Raw genomic sequence first — 21,404 nt, 5'->3', positions numbered from 1 at the left:
TGGACATAATCTATTTGAATTCTCTTTTAGCTACTCAGGTACTTACGGGAATAAAGCAAGAAAAATTATGTTAAAAATAAGTCGCAAGTCTCCTGGCAACAACTACATCTGTGCCTGTGGCTTTGGCTCTCACTGTGGTCACTGACAACTCAGGAGGTCACCTTACATTGGGAAGTCGATACCTTTCCCAGAGAGTCTTCCTTAAAGGTCACAAACAGGATGTGTACATTTAAAAATAATCATACAGAATCTGTAATATTTACCCTTGTCTAGAGGAACAATGTATAAACATTTGGTTAAAAAGAAAATCTCACTGCCTAGGACTCATGAGAATAGACAAGATCAGCTGCTTTGCAAGCTCAGTAAGAATGATCATGGTGCCTGTGACAACAATACCCCGACCACTCCTCTTTATAGAATAAAGCCCAACACCCTGAAGGCTCCGAAGGATGCACAGCAGGACCTCCTCCCTGTGGGCCGCCCTGCATCTGTCCTGCCTGGGTAGATGTCTTGGGCTTAGGCCCTCTGCGGCCCCTGGTTAGGGGACTTTGGCATGGAGCTTTACTTCCCTGACCTGTGTCCCAGGTACAAGCTCTCCCTGACTAGGGAACTCAACTCCTCTGGCCTCAGAACTCTCACTTCTGTTTCCACTGTTGCTCTGAGAGATCTTGGGGTCCAGAAAGACCCTCATCTTCATGACCAAGGAGAATCATGTCTGTTGTTGATCAGTGATGTAACTACGTGAGGTGGTTTGGGGCCCATGGGGAGGAGGTGATGGCTGGGAAGCTGGCTTCATGGGAGGGCTGGCAGCATCCAGAACATTCACCTCTGCATGGTTTGCTTCCAGTCACCCAATTTTTCCTGAAATCTGTGCTTCTGGATGATTCTGAAAGCAGAGGATTTAAAAGTCTAGCATGTGTCTCTTTGTTGCAGGGAAGGCAGCTCAAAGGACCCAGAGGAAACAGCTGGGGTCAGAAGCTTTTCATGGGCGGCCCTGAGTCACAGGTGCTTTAGGATGTGTGTCCTCAAAAAGAGGGGCTCAGCCACTGAGGAGTGGGCCGGGGGCAGTGCATGCAGGAAGGGCCACTGGACAGGAAGCAGGGGGGCCTGGCTGTTCCAGGGGTGAAAAGAAGCCGCTGGTCCTGCTGGGAAGGAGAGGTGCTGATCTACCCAATCTCATCTCATCCCCCCAAAACCCTCTGAGCCAAAACCCTCTGAGGACACAGATCCTAAGAGGTGATAAGCCTGCCTGAGGCCTCCCTCTGGAGCTGTGGGGCATGTATTTGTTCATTTGCCACCAGATCTGTGTTCCCTCCCCATCTTCCCTTCCCGCATCACCAGGAGCAAAATGACTCAGTAGCCTTGCCGGTTTATCACACTCTGCATGGCATGTCCTGCTTCATAGCAGGACACCTAGAATATGACCAGTTAGACATAATTTTATCTTAAAAACCACCAGATAAACTTTCATTGGTTGTTATCACACTTGGTAATAAAATTTGAAAAATTATTCCATATATTTCCTGAAAGCTTTATTCTATCAGGAAATGTCACCTTGGTTATAACATCAAATACTTGCTACTAAAGACTCTTTTTTTCCATAATAATCTTAAATTTTTCTGTCTATGTGGGCCTATGTGTAAGCCTGTGGGCCTGTGTAAGGTGTAAACAGGCTGCAGCCCATCCTTTTGGGGCTTAAGGCACTATTATATCAAATACCACATATTCTACAAGCCCATTTTAAAGGGTGTGTTGTTTTTCCCTCTCAATCAACCAATTATGCATAAAAACTTTCAGGCCTCAAAATGCAATCATTGTGTCTTCAAAATGATGAAGACACTAAAGATTACCTTTTTTTTTTTAAGTCTTAAAGGCCCAAATTTTGGTTTCCTATGAAGCTAGTAGATTGCCCATATTACCCAATAATTGATAAAATCTCAGAACTTTTTTTTTTTTTTTAATAAAAGACCAACCACAGGAGGTGGTTCTGCTGTGAGAGATAAGGTCAGGCTGGCCCAGCCGAACCAGCTGTAGAATTTGTGCCTCATGGTATCACACGGGTTTGGAGATAGGCTTGCTCTTCAATGGATGGGTTAAAAACTACCTCTCCTCTTACTTCCCGTCCTGGCTAAAGGCAGAGAACTGGGATGCTGTGAGAGTCAGAGACCTGTAGGATGGGAGGAGGGGGAGTCCATCTATGATGAGGAAAGAGGCAGCTCACGACAGACCTCTTCCTACTGCATAGCTCAGAAATACACAAAGTCACATCTGCTCCTGAGAGGGGGACACTGAAACTGCACACGGGAATACTTGGAGGTGTTAAAGGGGTACAGGGTTGGCTCAGTGAAGTCTATGAAATAGGCCACACCATCCTCCTCATCCTTTCTCCCTTCTGCTCGAGGCTGGAGAGCAGGCTTGGGTAGCCCACTGTCCTCAGACCCTGCTCCTGGAATGAGCAGGGACAGTTTTGCCCCAGAGCAGAATTCTGGAGAGAATAATTCTCTAGCCGGCTTCATGTCAGTCTCCACCCCACACACTCAGCCACACCACAGTCCGTCTGCCTTTTTCATCAATGACGTTCTGGGAACTCACAACTACACACAAAAATTTGGTGTGGCAGGGTATATAGGTGTCCACATTGAAGTGGCTTCTGAACAGAATTCAGAGAAGCACAGAATCTGCAAGGCAATGGGTCACAATGAAGCTCCCCCTTCACTATGAATGGCCCCTCGAGCAGGCCAGAGGTGACAGGAGCAGGTGTGTGGCTATAAAAAATAAACTCTGGCCTTTATTTGTTTTTCAAATGTCAGCATAACAGACAACTCCAACTCTATCCATCCTCCACAGTCAGGCTTGTCTACATGCGAACGATGACCGCCTATTTTTAACATTTATGTGCAAGTACGGTATATGGGCATTAAGTGTTCTTACCACAATAACAAAGAATTTAAAATGTGGCAGCATCGCGAACTATGTTGTTTATGCACGAGAAAGAGCTCAGTTCCTCGGGGCCCCCCTCTTGGATTCTAATGGAGAAGGTGGTGTTTGGGACTGGTTCCTCCACCCTGCTGAGGTCATCCGTTCCTTTCTTGTTTGTCAACCTTTCCCTGCTGCCCTGTTTGCCAGCAATACAGCACATTACTACCCCTATGCCAACACTGCCTCAAGGTTACAAACTCAGGCACCGGAGACCATCAGAGCCTCGACTATCACATGCTCACTACTTCCCCCTCCCACCGGCCAAATGTCGTGGCAACGGAAAACACATACAACATGTTTCCCTACTTCTAATGGGGTTCTGGGTCTGGCCATCTGCTCAGACAGGAAAGTCAAGGGACAGGGTTGATTCTATCAACCTATCACCCTCATAAAAAAAAGTCAACAAAACCACATCTAACCAGACCTGAATTTCTACTCAAAGAACGAAAATAAACACAGCTCAAGAGCTGACTGTAGGCTCCAGTGACCCGGTCGGCCACACCATGCACAGCCTGGAGATCTTAGGGGCACACACAGGGGATCTCAGAGCTCCAGTGCCCTCCAGGGCAGGTGTGGATGGAGACGTGCAGTGGTACAGGCCGTACTTGCCTTTATGGTGGTGCCGGGACCCACGTCGTGCAGCAGAGACATCTCTGGGGGGCTCCTGGGCAGCCCGTCGTCCTCAGAACTCATGCCGGCATCCTCTCCTCGCTTGGCAGGAAGCCCCCCTGGAGGAGGCGGTGGCCCCATTTTCACATTACACTGTATTTTTAACTAGATTGGAATAAAGAACATGTGCTCTTATTTTCATCATGATATTTATCAACAAATCCTGCTGCTCTAATTCATTCATGCTGGAAATGCCTTCAGTGTCTTGGTGTGGTGCAGAGAACTGAACTGAACGTGCATCTGCCACCAGCTCTTCCACTGCCATCTCTTCTTTGTTCATCTAAGAATGAGTCGAGATCCCATTGCAGCTCATTTGCTGTGTTCTGGGGGAGCTGTCATGTACATGTGATTCTACTTTACGGCATATCAAATAAACCAAGCAGAAATCATTTAAAAACTTCTTGATGGATATTTGACTTGCACACCAGGTGACATGACCAAGGAAACATTTACCTGCAGAGCTTTAATCCGATCACACACATTTTCTTGGGAAAACACCCGCACAGGCCGAGTAGCGTCCTGTCCGGACTCAGGAATGAAAATACTGTCGTGAGAAAGGGCCCGGCTGCCCAGCGTGCCCCTCGACTCCCTAGGATAAAAGAGCCACTGTGAGACTCTGTCCACCTCCATCTTACTGACCCCTGGGGGACTCAGAATGAGAAAGGGGGATGTGAGTTAACAGAACATCAAACAACACTCCCTCTGCTGCATTTACATTTCAGTGGTCCCTGACTTCAGTTCATCCACACACTGTCAAATGCCAGTCAACTATTTGGAACATTGCAGAGATAGAAATTTTCCTAGGAGATATAAAGGTTGTGTGAATTATTTTTATATTAATGAAAAAACCAAGGTTTGACAAGGTGTGAGGTGCAAGACAGCAAGCCTGCAGAGGGGAGGGGCTGGCACAGCCAGCTTCTGAGGGGGCCTGTCCCGGCTGCCCCAGGGAGGGTGAGGTCATGCCTTGTGGACAAACATGCAGCCCCTCCGTGGGCTGAAGGCTGTGTGTGCAGCAGGCTGAGGGCCTGCTTGATGAACGCATCCTCACACACACCTCACACAGACCAAGACATACATCCGTGGCTGGTTTGAAATGAGAACTGCAAATCTGCAAAGCCATGGTCTCTTTTTATGACCTGGCACCATCTGTGTGACCAAAACCTCTGTGCCTGCCTAGATCCTGGAGCAGAGATGGTGGCCTTCTGTCATCGCCATCCCAGTCCCTTCCTCAGCTCTGAACTTAAGAATCTGATCTGGGACTAAACCCACAGGACATTCACGAAATGTCCTAAAAGGACGTGGGAATTAGCTGTCAAATTTTCCTAGCAGCGCTGGCTGCCTGAACAATAGGTGGAAGGAGATGACTGAGACCTGATGACGAAGGAAGGAAAGCCTGCCTCTGCACACATTGGACATCTTGTGTGCACCACTCCACCCCCTTCCCTCCTGCCACTCCCCTACCCTGGGCATCCTGTCCACTGTGGGGCATTAAGGACTCTGAGGTGTGGCCCTGTCCCACTGTAGATCAAACTGTGTTGGTTAATAATGCTTCCTTCTAATTAAACTCTCATGCCTGCAACAGTAAGCTTGCAAGTGGGAACCCATGGCTCCCAGGATGTGTGTGTCCTCACATGCCAGGGAGGGAACCATGCCAACTGAAAGAATCAGGACCTCCCTGCCAAGGGCAGCTCTTAACCCAAAGGTCACACACACACTTGGATTTTCCTCCCACAGTGGACAGCCCGTGGCCCACACTCTGGGAACCACAACCACCACCCAAGCACCTCCGTTTTGGATATAATGAGGAGTGGAGGCACCATAAAGAGGCCTCTGCAAAAACACAAAATGGCACATGTGCAACACCATTCACTACAGCAATATTCAGAAGAGTGAAAGATGGGAAACACCTAGTGCCCCTCAGTAGGCATCTAACTGAATCAACCATGAATGTCATACAATAGAGGACTCCACAGGTGGTCTGATGGGCAGGAAGGTCTCTACACGCTGCATACAGGCATCACCAGATACTACTAAGTGAAATAAATAACCACTGCAGAACAATGTTCACAGCATGTCAGCACTGCATGGGAAAGGGGGGCCTGGATATTATCTGAACATGTGCATGTGTTTCTTATATTTAAAAAAATGAAAATAGAAGAATAAATAACAAATAAATAAAAGTGGTTTTCTTCAGGGGGAAAGAAATAACTAGATGAGGAGACGTAGTGCAAAGATACCTACATTGACAACTTTGTCTTTGAAACTATGCAAACGTTTTATATAATTAAAAGACGAAACCAAACAAAAAGAGAAATAAAACAATCTCTAAAACTAGAAGACAAACACAAACAATCTGATTTTATATCAGATTGTTGGCATGACCACACAGAGAATATAATAATTTCAAGTGACTTTGACTCCAATGTATCCAAGATAGAATACATTCTAGGAACAACAACAAGAAAACGAAAGATATCAAATTGCACTCACTAATCTTATTAGTAGTAATAATAATTAAAAAACCAAAAATATGAAATTGCACTCTGTAGTTTTATTAGCAATAACACTGATTATAAGACAGTGTGCAGAAAAGTATTTATAGTATTTTTAACTTCCATATAGGAAAGGGGTAAGGAAATTATTATAAATATATGATAGGTTAAAGAAAATAAGTCATTTTGTTAATATCATAAGGAGCCCTGGTTTCCAGTGTAAGAGGAAAGAGAATACAAATAATTAAAGAAGTAAAAATGTTGTCTTATTAAACTTGAATTGGAAATATCAGCAAATTAATGATTAATTTTCCTCTTGAAAAATAAACCATTTCCTAGCTATATCCACTGGGAAAGTTTAGAATCAGTGGCAGCTAATTAGTAATCATCACCCCTGGCAGCTGGACTGAGGTCTTTAAAAGCCATTTCACACCACGAGGAGGGAGCCAGGGTCCTGTGAAGAAAGTGCTGATTCCAGGTCAGGGGAAGAAAATATACCAAATAAACCTGAGATTTCTCAATGGACAAGAAAGTAAGGAAGCCATCAAAGATGAATGGGGTCATGTCAAAAGACGGAGCGAATTTCAAGTGACTCTCAACAGCCTAAGATGGAACAACTTGAGCATTAAAATGAATAAAGACTGTCATGGATTAAAGCAAATCAAATATATAAAAAGTAATGCATTCCCAGTGATATTTGAAAAAAAAAAGAAAAAAACAAAACCCACTGGCCACTGTCGGGAGTTGCTAGGGGGCCACGTCATTACTCTGAGGGTGGATCAATAAAAGAAGAGCCAAGCATGATCCTGACTTGACTTTACAAATTGTATTTCAGAGCAACCAAGCAATTGATGAAGGAAAGTTCTTCATCAAAGATTTCAGTTAGCAAGTGTACAATGAATGATAGAATTAGAAAAACCACCACTTTGTGACAAAATAACAGATCATCACCAGGTGTTAAAACTGTCAGGTGAAGGCTGGTGGAGGGACCACAGTGACACACCCTGAACCCACTGCTCAGAAAGCATGTGACTCATCATGGGATGTGACAACATCCAGCACCTGCTTGAACCTAACAGAATCTGGATCCACCGAATGATGTACCGGGAATTGGGAGAATATAGGAAAGAGTTGAGTCACACCAGGAGAAAGCAAAGCCAGAATATGGGACATTCTGCAGGACACATGGCCCTGCTCTTCTTTCAGATCAATGACATGAAACAAAGGGAGAGGGCAAAAGGAAATCGTTATAGATTAACAGACTTAAGAAGCACAACTGCACAGACACAGACACGATAAATGGGCGTCACTTTATTCAACCCACAGGGTCCCATGTGGTTTGCTCACACTAATGTGCCTTAGTAAATGGAGCTGTTTTCCCCACAGTGATGGATGAGAAGTTGCCGCAGACTCTCCCACAGGCCAGACAGTACTTTCCTCTTCCTCTATGCTGCTCTCTAAAAATGTCATTTGCACTTCCCAGGCCTCATCATGCTTCACCCACAATCTTCCTTGCCTAGCATCAAAACCAGCAAACTGTTACCAGTCACTGAGGGCCAGCTCCCTGCAAGGTGCTGGGAATATCAGGATAAAAAGCACGCCGTCTCCACTTTCCATGGGCTCCTGTGACAGGGAGGACATCAGCAAGCGGACAGGACAATTCATCCCAGCTTGCCCCTCTGGCTGGGCTCCTGTCTGTGGTTGGAGGGGCCACTCCCAGGCCTGTCTCTCCAACACCAGAACTGTGTGCTCCAGTCAAGAGATAGGGGTGGATGGGTGTGGGTGTTAGAGTTTCCCTGGGGCTTGCAAAGTGATGACATTGAATAATTGGTAATATTATCGCGATAACATCTCGTTCCCCAAGAGTTCAGAGCACCGCCTAAAAAAATGCATGCACGGCCGGGCGCCGTGGATCACGCCTGTTATCCCAGCACTTTGGGAGGCCAAGGCGGGCGGTCACGAGGTCAAGAAATCGAGACCATCCTGGCTAACACGGTGAAATCCCGTCTCTACTGAAAATACAAAAAAAAATTAGCCGGGCATGGTGGCGGGTGCCAGTAGTCCCAGCTACTCGGGAGGCTGAGGCAGGAGGATGGCGTGAACCCGGGAGGCGGAGCTTGCAGTGAGCCGAGATCGCGCCACTGCACTCCAGCCTGGGCGACAGAGTGAGACTCCGTCTCAAAAAAAAAAAAAAAAAAAAATGCATGCACAGTATATCCCTTCCACACTTCACATGGTGCAATGTGAGTCTATTACATTCCCTGCTAGCACCAAAAACAATCAAAACCAAAATCAAACCCAAAACTGAAAAAAAAAAAAAAAAAAAAAAAAAAAAAAATTCCGATCTTTCCTTTCCTGTCATCTGGTGCCACCAAGTGGCCAGCAAAATTTCTACTCCTTTAAAAAACAGGCAAGGCGGCTGGGGAGCGGGGAGAGCAAGGGAGGGGACAGGACACCACTATTGGGATGCTCAAGCCTGGGACCCATCTCAGCGTGGTCTGTACCCCAAACCTGAGGAATATGATGTTTGTTGAAGAGTTCTATCCTTAAAGGGCCAGTGTTGTCTTAAAAAAAAAAAAGGCAAAAGCTAGCATAGCAACAAATCTGTTTCGTTTCCTCTTAGTCACAGAAATAACTGCTAGAATAACTGCAGCATATGTACTGTAACTATATTTTAATGAAATATAAGTTATAAAAATAAGGATTTCTTTACTAGACCTCCCCGGTTTTTTGTGCTTATTGGGTCTGTTCTTTATGATATTTTTGGATGATTTTTTTCTAAGATAGCAAGAAGCGCCCCCTCCCCACCCCCATCAAGTGAAAATATTCTGATTAGATTACTCAACATTCAAGTTTAGAGAAATGTATTTTTCTAGTATAGTATCTAGGTCCTCAAAAGAGTTTTAAGTCAAGTTAAACCAGGTCCCCTATCCTGATCCTGTCACTTTCAGCTGTAGGATGCTGGGCAAGTTCTAAATTTTATCTAGGGCTTATTTTGTCCATTTATAAAATGGCATATAGTACCTCCTCTCCCACAGTTACTGTGGACTTAAACACACACAGCGTTCTCCATCCCTAGGTTTGAAAAGACAGAAAACACAACTTCTATGGAAGAACCTCTGATGGAATTACCCAGGAGGAAAGGGGGCTCAGAAATCCAGCAAGTTACCAGGATAATGAAATAATGTATTTGGGTGCTCCTGGCCCGAGGGATGTAAAATGCAACTTACTCCAGCTCATCCTCGGAGTCGTAGCCCACTGGCCCGGATTCGATGGCAATGACCTCATTCCTCGTCTGACTTTGTTTCCAGGTGCTACTTCCTGTGGACGACGGCGATTCTTTTCTCTTCTTCTTCCCAAAAAACTTCTTAAAAGTTTTGAATTTAGATTTTTTCTTTCCTATACAGATTAGAGAAAAAATAATAAGTAAGACTGTTACAGTGTGTGTTTATGTGCCTGTATACAACAGGCACATAAAAGAGAGAAAGCAAGATTTCTATCCATGCATCAGTTATCTGCTTCTGAAAAGTCCTTTTACTGCGCAAAAGTACATGGTATACCAGTTTTGCACACCTGAAAACACATCTTGTTTCTTTTTATTTAGGATATTTAAATAAAAGAGACAAGAACACTTTGGAAGATGATCACAGAATCAAAATTAGCAACTTTCCTCTCATGTATAATCAAGTTTTAATTTCTAAAATATATTTGAGGCTGCAGTGAGCTATGATTGCACCACTACACTCCAGCCTTAGTGACAGAGCAAGACCCTCTCTCTCAAAAAAATAAATAAATAAAAATTATGAATTGCTTTGTCTAGTGTGAATACAGCATCAAGGACAATCAGAGGAGGCCCAACCTCAAGGGCAAGAAGGTGGCTCTGTGGGGCACCAACTGCATGATGAGTTAATGACTTTTGGTGAGAAAAACAATGAGACTGGTCATCCCCGAAGGGGAGGGGTGTGGCCAGGCTGAGCCCAACTCTGCCATGCTTCCTGGATTATTAGAATTCACCACACTTTTCAACATTTTGTAATCGCTCCTCTGGTGACACCTTCATTCTCTCCCACGAATTCTATCATACCCAGGTTTCCATGATTTCACATTAGCTGCTCAGCAAAGTTCATTCCTTTCCCAGAATAGTTACAGAACTGACAGTGGAGGGATGCAGCATCGTAGACTCCTGTATTTCAGGAGTGATGGAGAAATGAAAGCGTTTCGGACAAACAAAAACTGGGTTGGCCCCAGTAAGCCCCCAGTAAAACAGATTCTACACGAATGCACCCTCAGGCCAAAGGAAAATCTTCCTAGTGGACAATCTGGAATATGAGAAGGAATGAAGAGCAAAGAAAACAATAAGCAAGTGGATACAGGAAGCTGTCTAATACATCCTGAAAATTTGCACAATTTATTACTTTTTATAATAATTTAATAAACTGAATTCCTTAAAAAACCCAGGCTCTTTCTGTTGTGTTTATATTATTGCCTCCTTGGAAAGCTTACATGATCTTACTCTTATGGGGAGAATTACTTAGGATTACTTTAGTAGGAGTTCCTACATCATTACAGGTAGAACAAATCCCTCTCCAGGGATAAATCAGTTCTACAGCACAGTTTTCTCAACTTCTAGTGTGGAAGTGTTCTCAAGTTTATAATTGTAAAAAATGTTTATGTTGTCAGTAGATGGTTCTCAATGAGCATTTATGATTCTGAAACATTCTTAAGAGCTTTCTGCATTTGGTCAGGACACCCTGTGGCTTTTGCCTAGTCAACAAATTGGTATGCATCCTCGAAGGCCTCTACACAGCCTCAATATCATGACCATCAAAGATGCTGCTTACAGCATTAATGGTGTCCTCAAGTATGACTGGTAGAGCTCAACTATAACTGCTGTACACCTTTGTTCCACTGGCAGGGCTTAGTCAGCCATCTATTTGTTTGAGTTATATTTCTTCTCCTACTAGGCATTGTAATTCAGATTCTTTAATGGTTACAGGACTAGTCCAGTTTTCTACTTCTTGAATCTGTTTTTTTAAGTAACATTTTTCTGAAAGTATATTTTTTCCAAATTTTCAAATGTATTGGTAAAAAATTATTAATAATATATCTTTATCTTTCAAGCATTCACAACATCTATAGTGACTGATGCTTTTTTCTCACCTTGATATTAATTATCATAAATATGCCTCTTCTTTGTTCCTTGATCAATCGCACCAGAGGCTTATCAATTTTCATTGCCTTAAAAAAGTTTAGCTTTGTTAATTCTTTCAGTTGAATGTTTATTTCATATTGTATTAATTTCTGTTTTTATCCTTATTCTTTCCTTCCTTTCTGCAGGTTTACTTTGTTATTTTCTTAAATTTCTTGAGATAAACACTTGGTTTATTACTTTTTAGACTTCCCTGTTTTTATAATATAATATTTAAGGCAATGCATTTCCCTCTAAGTCTGTTTTAGCTGCATCTACATGTTTTAGAATGTAGTATTTTCATTATTGTTTGGTCAAAAATATTTTCTAACTTCTATTATGGTACCTTCTTAGACTTATGGGTTATTTAGGAAAGTATGTCTTCTTCATTTCCAAGCAGTTGAAGATTTTCTATCGGTTATTGATTTCTAGCTTAATTGCACTGTGGTCCAATAACATACTCTGAACGATTTGAACCCATTCAAATCTGTTGATACTTGCTTTATGGCTTACCATATGAACAATTTTTAAAAATGTTCCTGATGTGCTTGAAAATAATGCATTTTCTTCAGTGCATATAGAAATATATGTCAATTAGAACAAAATCTTTTTTATAATTGTGTTGTCCAAGTATTTTGTATCTTTACTGATTTTTAAAGTGTTTGTTTTATCAATTACTGAGAGAGATGTGTTAAAAATAACCCCACTCTGCTTATAGATTTTCTTATTTATCTTTAGTTGTCAATTTCCACTTTACAACTTTATTGTTGGGGAGGTTGCTTTCCCGCAAAAACCAGAAAGCCTGCTAGACAAATTCTAAAAGAGCTGTAATACAACTTTCTATAATATGTTAATGCATAGAAATGTAAAATTATTATCTTGCTGGGGAACTGAACATTTTGTGAAATGGCCCTTTTTATGTTTAGTTATGTTTTTTGCCTTACATTTCATTTTGACTGCTATTAGTACAGGTCGATCAGACCAAATCTGAAAATCTGAAATGCTGCAAAATCTGAAACTTTTTGAGCTCCCACGTGATGCTTAAAGGAAATGCTCACTGGGGCATTTCAGACTTTGGATTTTCAAATTTGAGACCCTCAGCTGGTAACTACAATGCAAGTATTCCAAAATCTGAAAAAATCCGAAATCTGAAATACTCCTGATCCCAGCATTTTGGATAAGGGATACTCAACCTGTGTAGCTACACCATCTTCCTTTATCCAGTGTTCACAAGGTATAGACTTCTGTATCCTATTACTATCCTTACCTTTCTGAACTTTTATAGGTAAGATTCATATATTTAGAGTTTTGGGATCTAATCTAATAATCTTTAACTCTTAACTGGAACAATTAATGTAATTAATTAATCTAACTAGTCCACTCACACTCACCATAATTACTGATATATTAATAAAAACAAGTCTATCATCTTATGTGTTTTTTAATTGATCTTTTAAAAAAATTCCATTTCTTCCATTGCTAGTTTATAACCCCTACCTTTTGCTTCCTCTTTCAGTGGTTATACTACACATTTGATTCCAGGTCAATACAAGGACCTTCGAATACTTTAATTCCATTTTTATGCACTACTGTTTTAATTCTGATTGTTAAAAAAAAAAAAACCCAAAGTTACTTCATGTCCACGTAGATGTATTCACTTGCTTATTGTTTTCTTTGCTCTTCATTCCTTCTCATATTCCAGATTGTCCACTAGGAAGATTTTCCTTTGGCCTGAGGGTGCATTCGTGTAGAATCTGTTTTACTGGGGGCTTACTGGGGCCAACCCAGTTTTTGTTTGTCCGAAACGCTTTCATTTCTCCATCACTCCTGAAATACATTTTTTCCTAGGTATAACATTCTATTAAGTTGGTGCAAAAGTAATTGCAGCTCTTGCCATGACATTTAATGGCAAAAATAGCAATTACTTTTGTACCAACATAATAGTTTGGCAGTTACTTTTCCTAAGGATATTTAGGCTATTATTTCCCTGTTTTGTGGCTTCTACTGTGTTGAGAAGTTAGGCATTAGTTATTTTTCTGCTCCTGTCCAGGTAATCTGTCTCTTTTTCTCAGACTCATTTTAAGCTTTTTCATCCTCTTTGGTTTTCTGCGGTTTTACCTCATATGGATTTTCTTTGATTTATCCTTCTTGGGATTCATTGGGTTTCTTAAACCTGTGGGTTGGGTCATCTTTTTGATAAAATCCAGAAAATTCTCAGCCCTTCTCTCCTCCCGAGACTATGCTCAAATGGATATTACACCCTTTCACTTACTCTCTATGCCCCTTGTTCCCTTTTCTTTATTTTCCATCTTTTTACCGTTCTATGGTACATTTTGTATAATTTCTTGTGATCTATCTTGATCTGATATAATCTGTTGTTATAACCATGCATTTTAATAATTACATTTATTTTACATAAATTTAATTTAAAATAAAATTTTAATAATTACACTTATTTTTAATGAATTTATTTAAAATAAAATTTTAATTATTACATTTATTTCTAAAAATTCCTTTGTTTTTCAAAACTGCTATACCTTGTAAAAAAACTTATTTTTTAAATTACACACAGTAAAATTCATTCTTTTTGGTGTACATAGAGTTGTATAGTTATCACCACAATCAAGATACAAGACTGTCCTCATGCTGCCCTTTTGTAGTCCAACATTCCCCACTACCTTTAACCCCTGGCAACCACTTATAACTTCTCTGTTCCTATAATTTTGCCTTTTCTAGAATGTCATGTAGATTAAGTCACACAGTATGTCCCCTTTTCATTCTGGCTTCTTTCACTCAGCACAACGCATTAGAGGCTCACTCATGTTACACAAATCAATAGCCTATTCCTTTTTATTGCTGAGTAGAACTCCATTGTGTGGATATACCAGTTTGTTGAACAATTTCAACCTGCTGAAAGACATCTGGGTTCTTTTCAGTTTTTAGCAATTATAAATAAGTTGCTATAGTTTGTGCGTGTGTGTGTGTGTGTGTGTAAACATAAGTTTTCACTGCCAAGTAAATACCTAGGAGTTGGATTGCTGAGTCATAGGCTAAGTGTATGTTTAACTTCACAAGGAGCTGCCAAAATGTTTTTCCAAAGTGGCTGTGCCATTTTGCGTTCCTCCCTTCAATGCATCCTTATCAGCTCCTGTTGTTACGGTGGTTTTCTCCAGACGTTTAATAGGTGTGTCCTGGTATCTCACTGTAGTTTTACTCTGCATTACCTAATGATTATAGATATTGAGCATTTCTTCATATGCTTCTTTGCCATCTGTACATCTTCTTAGGTAAAGCATCATTTAAAATTTGCTCCCCATTTTGTAACTGGGTTGTTTTCTTATTTTTGAATTTTGAGAGTTCTAAATATATGCTGGATATAAGTCCTATATCAAGTGTGATTAATAAATATTTTCGTCTAGTCTGTGACTTGTCTTTTCATTTTCTTAAAAGTATGTTTCACAGACCATATTTTAAAGTTTTGATGAAGTCCAATTTATAAATTTTTTCCTTTTGTAGATTCAGGTATTATATCTAAGAATGCTTGCCTAATTCTTGGTCATAAATATCTCCTACTATGGTTTCTTTTAAAGGCATTAGAGTTTTACATTTAGGTTTATGACACATTTTGAGTTAATTTTTGTATAATCTGTGAGGTACATTTACATATGAATGTCCAATTGTTACAGCACCATTTGTTGAAATATTATCTTTTCTCCAATGAATCGCTTTTGCAATTTTGTCAAAATTAATTAGCCATATTTGTATGGGTCTGTTTTTGAACTCTACTCCCTTCTGTCTCTGTGTATCTATCCTTTTGCCAATACCATACTGTCTTGATTACTGCAGCTTTATAGTAAGTCTTAAAAACAGGTAGTATGAAGCTTTCAACTTTATGTTTTTTCAAAATTGTTTTACCTATTCTAGTTCTTTGCTTTTTTCACACACATTTTCAAATCAGCTTGCCAATATCTGCAAAAATTTTTGCTGGGATTTTGATTGCTTCATCTTTACCCCTCCTCCTCCCTGTTTCTGATGGGTTATTTAAAAAAAAAATCATCCCAGGCACTATTATTATTTCACCTATATAGACTTGGCTTTTTCCTAAATGAAAAAATCTCTGACTCCTCATGGAAATCAAATAAATTATTACTTGTCAGTATTCTTGCTACTGAATATTGAGTTAACTGTATATCTGTCTTCCATAACTGACTTTTAAAGAGTGCACTGCAATCTTGGTATATTTGTGTAAGAGTTCTAAGTGCTTTTTTGTATATGTTGTATAAACATGTCATCTATAAATAGAGATAGTTTTATTTCTTTCTTCCATCTCTCTGCCTTTTATTCCTTTCTCTTGCTTTATTGCACTGGCTGGGTGCTATGCCACTTTTCCCTGGATGTTTTAAAACTTTTTTATTATCTTCAAACATAGTATGCACAATTGTCTTATAGGATGTATTTGGTAATTCTGATATTGATGCATTCATGTGTCTGTTTCTCTTGTCTGCCTTCATGTGTGTATGGCGTTCTCCTTGTGTGCATATCTAAGGCCATAGTTCCCCTTTTTGTAAGAACACCCATCATATTGGAGTAGGAGCCCACCCTATTCCAATATGATCTCATCTTAACAAATTACATCTGCAATAACCCAGTCTTCAAATAAAGCCACATTTGGAGATACTGGAGACTTCAACATATGAATTTGGTGGGAGCACCATTCAACACATAGCATGTTGGTTCTCATTCACAGTATCCTGTTGCCTTAGATGCCTGGTTATTACTGTCTATATGCTTGTCATGATACTGAAAATATTATTTTCTGTGATAATTTGAAGTCTAAATAGAAGGTGACTTCCTTTAGTGAATATTATTTGCTTCTGCAAAGTACCTGGGTTTGCATCCAGTTTAGAAGCAATATTAATCAAGTTCAAGGGTTGAGGTTCTCTGAATTACCCAAATGATGCAAACTCAAGCTGCAAATCTACAAAAGGGTTGGTTTACCCCTAGTTCACACCTACTCAGATTTGGTAGCTCCTTGGCTCCCCTTTATTGTAGAGAGTGTCTTCTATTAGACAGCCTACATTATACAGGCCTTGTAGTTTGATATTTGACCCTTGCTCTCACCTTTCACCCCATGAAGACATGAAAATTTCCAAGATTGGTAAAAGATCTAAGGGCAAAGTGGCTTTTATACTCTGTTGTCTCTCCAGGTTACCATTTTCCTTTTCTTTTTTCTTTTCTTTCTTCTTTTTTTTTTTTTTTGGAGGCAGGGTCTTGCTTGTTGCCCAGGCTGGAGTGCAGTGGCATAACCATGGCCCACTGTAGCATTAACCTCCCAGGCTCACACAATCCTCCCACCTCAGCCTCCCAAGTAGATGGGACTACAGGTGTGTGCCACCATGTCCAGCCAATTTTTAAATTTTTTTGTAGAGACAGAGTCTCACTATGCCCAAGCTGGTATTGAACTCCTGGGCTCAAGCAATCCTCCCACCTTGGCCTCTCAGAGTGCTGGGATTACAGGTGGAAGCCACTGTGCCTGGCCCATTTTCCTTTCAATTCTGGCCTTATTATTTCTTACTTTGAAAAATATTTTAAAGAACATTCTTATCTAGAATTTTAAATTTTAAGTGGTAGAGGGTTGGTCTGAATAACTTAAGCTCACTATTTGAAAAAAAGAAAACTTAGTCCCTTTTCTTCAGTAACCTCTGTATGTATTCAGAACTAGCACTTATTGAGGTCGTTTCAGGCTGATGAAATATTTATTCAAACATTTATTGTTTAAAATAAGTAATAATTCAGTGTCCCATAATATGAGAAAATGTGAAACTCAATTTTTTTTCGGGGATCATTTAAAAACCCTCACCTTAAATTTGGATTTATTTGGTATCCATTGAAATGTGACAGAGGAAAAATGGTTCTAATATGAAATAATAAGAAAAAATCTATCTTTAATATCTGAAATGGAGTATTTACTGAAATTAGTATCTGAAGCTAGTGGCTAGCAGCTAGGATTTAATATTATTGGGAGCTGTTTCTCCTGAACTATATCAAAGAAAATCACTACTGGCATTTTGAGTGTAAATAAGAGAGAGATGGAGGCCTTGGTTACCAAAATAAGGGGAGTATATGAATGGCTAATCTAGGGAAAAGGTACATTGTGGGGAGATTAATTTTTTAATGTCAATTTTACAACTCTATCAGGACACAAATAGCAATATGTGGATAACAGTAAACCAATCACATAATTGGAGAACTCTTAGAATGTCTTATGAGATGGTGATTCATGGGCGTAGACTTCAGCTCAGCAGAGAACACACTAAAGATCTCCTTCAGAACAACAGTCATGAAGGAGAGGGATCAAAGGCTCTCTCCTGATGTAATTATTTTTTTACAGATGATCAGGCTGTCAGGTACTTTGCTCAGCTTCCTACTGATGCCTTTGGATATTCTTAGATGGTGAATGAATCCATTTAGTACCTCTTCCTTTGCATTCAAGTCAGCCAAACATGGGGACATGCTTACCTCCAGAAAGGAGGAAAATAAGCTGAAAGGTCCCTGTGCAGAAGCAGAGGAAATCTGCCCTGAGCAGCCTTAAATAATGTGCATGTGCCCCCAGTCACAGCGTGAAGGGCCTGGGGGTATCTGAGCACACTGGGAACTGAACCCCCACTTTTCATACAGAGAGCCCCAAAGGCCTGCCTCTGTCAGCCCCTCTCCCTGCCCCACAACAAAGCAAGTGCCCTCCCCAGAGGAAGCAGGGCCTTACCTGTGCTGTCCTCCCCAAGGCCTTCTGCAGCCTCCCGAAGCTTAATGTCCATCACCCTTGTGGAAATCATGTCAAGCTCGCTGAAATTATATGGAAATTCACGTTAAAGAAACATGGTTAGCACAAGTTACCAACGAGTGAAATGGTGTTCATGACTGCATTTGTCATGATCTGGCCTGCACACACCCCAGCAAAGACAGTCCAGGGCAGAGTGCAGCACAGTACAGGCCAAAACCACGTCCACAGCTACAAGATCAGTAACCACATAAGCGTTTAATCACTGACTGGGGCAATTTAATGGAAAACAGATCACTGAAACAAATGCTTCACTAATTTACACACTGCAGATTAGGTTTCTTTCAAAAAAGCTTTTCTCAAATTATAAGAAATGATTTTTTTCTCTTGTTTACTACAGGAAGTTTGGAAAATAGAATGAAAATCACCCATAATCCAACCAACCAAAGATAACCACAGTTAATGTTTTCATTTCCTCCCAATAATTTTTTACGCAAATATTTTGTCCACATGCACAAGTATCATATTAGGAAGCTTGACTTCCTGATTTTCTTACTTATACCACATCATTAAAATTCTTCACGTGTTAACAGCTACCTAATATTTTGATATACTACTGTACCATCATTTATTTACATTGGAATTCTTTTTTGAATGCAATGAAAAATTTCAAACAGATACAAAAATATGAACAACATAATGAACTCAAGATATGGCTAATCTTGCTTCATCTTTACGCTCACACCCCATCCCACTCCTATGAGGTGATTTCTAAGCAAATCATCCCAGACATGATGATCATTTCATCCATATAAATTCAGCTGCTTCCTGAATAAAAAAAATCCCTCACTCTTCATGGAAATCAAATGCATGATTACTGGTCAATATTCCTGCTACAGAATACTGAACTAATGGTGTCCATGCCTTCCATAACTGACTGTTACAGTAAGCTCTACCAACATATACTATTACACCATTCATTTAGAAAGCTATTTCTTACTGTTAGGTATGACGAATCCTCACACTTAAAAATGGGGGCTCGAATATTTAACCAATTCACATTTACCACTTGAACACAGCACAGAATGGGAAATGATGGCAGAAATGCAAAGAAAACACAAACAGAGAAAAGGATTTGCGGGTCCATGCCCGAGTTGAACAAAGTTTCACCAGCTCTGGCTCTCAATGTTCATATAATTTGGCTTCAAAAAAATGTCCGGTCTTGTGTCGGCTCTGCCAAAAACTCTTGGAACCTCACCAAATTCGACTCATGATCATGCTATCATTATCTATAAAATGAGGGTTAGACAGAAATAGTATTTTTCAAATCTTTTACCACTGTTTTAGGCTTCAAAGGACATCCTTGCTTTCATCATCTGTGTTCACTGTCAAAGCAACAGACAATGCTATCAAACAGCAGAATGATAGTAGTTCTAGGCTGGTGGCCCAACCCAAAGGCCCAGGTGTTCCAAAGGTCACCCCCTCAATCCCCCCCGCAATATGTTAGTCAGTCAGCAACCCCCTCATCCCCAAGAGTCCTTTAGAGGCGGTAGCTGCCAGGGATTCAATGGAAGAGGCAATGGAGAAGGAAAACATAAGGTGTAAGGGGAAGAGTGAAGATGGTGAGGGTGGCCTAGGAGTCACCATCTGTTCCCCTCAGTGCCATCTCCTGAGGCTGCCACTGAGCTCTAGCTCAGTGCAAGAGTTTTCCATTGCCTGAATTTGGAGTTAACCATGGCAACTGCAAATTACTTATCAAGCATGCAGCTATCACCTGAATTATCTCATTTAATCCCCAAGAACTTTTAATATTCCAATTTTGGAGATGAGAACATTTTTAGCTCACTGCATCCTCAACCTCCTGGGCTCAAGAGATCCTCCCACCTCAGCCCCCCACAAATAGCTGGGACCACAGGCCCACGCCACCACACTTGGCTAATTTTTTGTATTTTTGGTAGAAATGGGGTTTCACCATGTTGGCCAGGCTGGTCTTGAACTCTTGAGTTCAAGCAATCTGCTTGCCTTGGCCTCCCAAAGTGCTTGGGATTACAGGTGTGAGCCACTGCACCCAGCAGAGAACATTTCTGATATTAAGTGGTTTATTAACTTGCCCAAAGTAGCAGAGCAGATATGGCATCTACACTCACACTGACTGCATACCCAGCATGGGCGGGTGCTTCTGAGGCACTGGGATACGGTGACAGATGAGACCCACGTGGTTCCTGCCTCTTGCAGGTGCTGACCCAGTGAAGCGGAGAGCCCTGAGCTGTCCCCAGTGGGGCTCAAGAGAAGCTGGAGAATCCAAAGGACAGGATCTCCCACTGAAATGGCTCTGCCTGCCAAGAAGCTCTACCCAGGGTTAGGCCAGAACTCAGAGGCTGGAGGAGCCCCAAGAGATCATGCACTGGGTCTGATGGGGTTTCTTCGTCTGGGGAAAGGAACCGGAGGCCACTGTGATGTGTCAACTAACTGGGAAAGGATTAACACTCTGGAGAAACCATGGTGTTACACAACACATCAAGGTCATGTGGACACCTGGCAAATGCAAAGTGTCCTTGTTGGGAAGAACAAGGTGAGTGCCAGAGGTGTGTGTGAGAGTGTGTATGAGCCCTGCGGGTGGGTGTGCAAAGGGGCACCCCCTCCTGCCAAGCCCGGATTAATCCAGAGGCTCAGGCTTGCTTCTCCCTTCACTGAAAAATGTGGCTGTGAGAAAGCTGCACGGGGCAGAGGGTTCAGATGCAGATGTAGGCGGAGGGCCGGGGGTGGGGGAGGATGGGAGGGGATGCAGACTCACCTGTGTAGGTCCTTCCACCCTACTCCCAGCCAGAAGATGCAGAGAGCACCCCCAGACCACCAAGACCACCAAGACCACCAGTGGACTCACACAAGGAGGCAAAGGTTGCCCACCGACAAAGGGACAACAAATGGATCTCATGTCACATGGACGGTTCCAGAACCTACTCATGTTTTATGACCCAAGCATCTTCATACTGATAAGAGCATAACACGGGTTGGAGGAAAGGGGCAAAGACTTGGATGTTAGGCAGTCCTGGGGTGGCATCTTTACCCTACCATCTACCAGTGCCAGGCCTCAGTATCCTCATAGGCAAAAGGAGGATAATAATACTGTAATCAAATGAGACCAGGACACGGCACGCAGCAAGCACAAGCTGAGCCCTGCTGTCGGTTTCTGCAGCCCACTCCTCACCACCACGTGATACTGTTTATGGACAAAGGCTCCCAGAGCACACATGCCCGGCACGCCCCAGCAGCAGGTAAGCGCTGGTCTTCCAAGCAA

The 21,404-nt window shown here is 41.5% G+C and overlaps 1 protein-coding gene and 1 non-coding gene across 9 annotated transcripts in view; both read right to left on the bottom strand.

The window, feature by feature from the left end:
• Positions 1-21,404, bottom strand: part of CRACDL (CRACD like) — a 158,371-nt gene that overhangs the window by 50,705 nt on the left and 86,262 nt on the right. For all 8 annotated transcript variants that reach the window (XM_055241196.2, XM_055241197.2, XM_055241199.2 and 5 more), the window contains 4 exons: positions 18,092-18,171; positions 9,371-9,539; positions 4,102-4,237; positions 3,589-3,753 (listed from right to left, as the gene is read on the bottom strand). In XM_055241196.2, coding sequence (XP_055097171.1) covers positions 3,589-3,753; positions 4,102-4,237; positions 9,371-9,539; positions 18,092-18,161 — 540 coding nt within the window. In that variant the 5' untranslated portion in view covers positions 18,162-18,171. The remainder of the gene's footprint in view (positions 1-3,588; positions 3,754-4,101; positions 4,238-9,370; positions 9,540-18,091; positions 18,172-21,404) is intronic.
• LOC129463304 (U7 small nuclear RNA) lies at positions 12,103-12,164 on the bottom strand. The gene has a single exon (XR_008651100.1). It is a non-coding gene; the product is annotated as a U7 small nuclear RNA (small nuclear RNA).

Source organism: Symphalangus syndactylus, chromosome 14, assembly GCF_028878055.3.
Source record: "Symphalangus syndactylus isolate Jambi chromosome 14, NHGRI_mSymSyn1-v2.1_pri, whole genome shotgun sequence".
Classification (NCBI taxonomy): domain Eukaryota; kingdom Metazoa; phylum Chordata; class Mammalia; order Primates; family Hylobatidae; genus Symphalangus; species Symphalangus syndactylus.
This window is presented reverse-complemented; position numbering and strand designations above follow the sequence as displayed.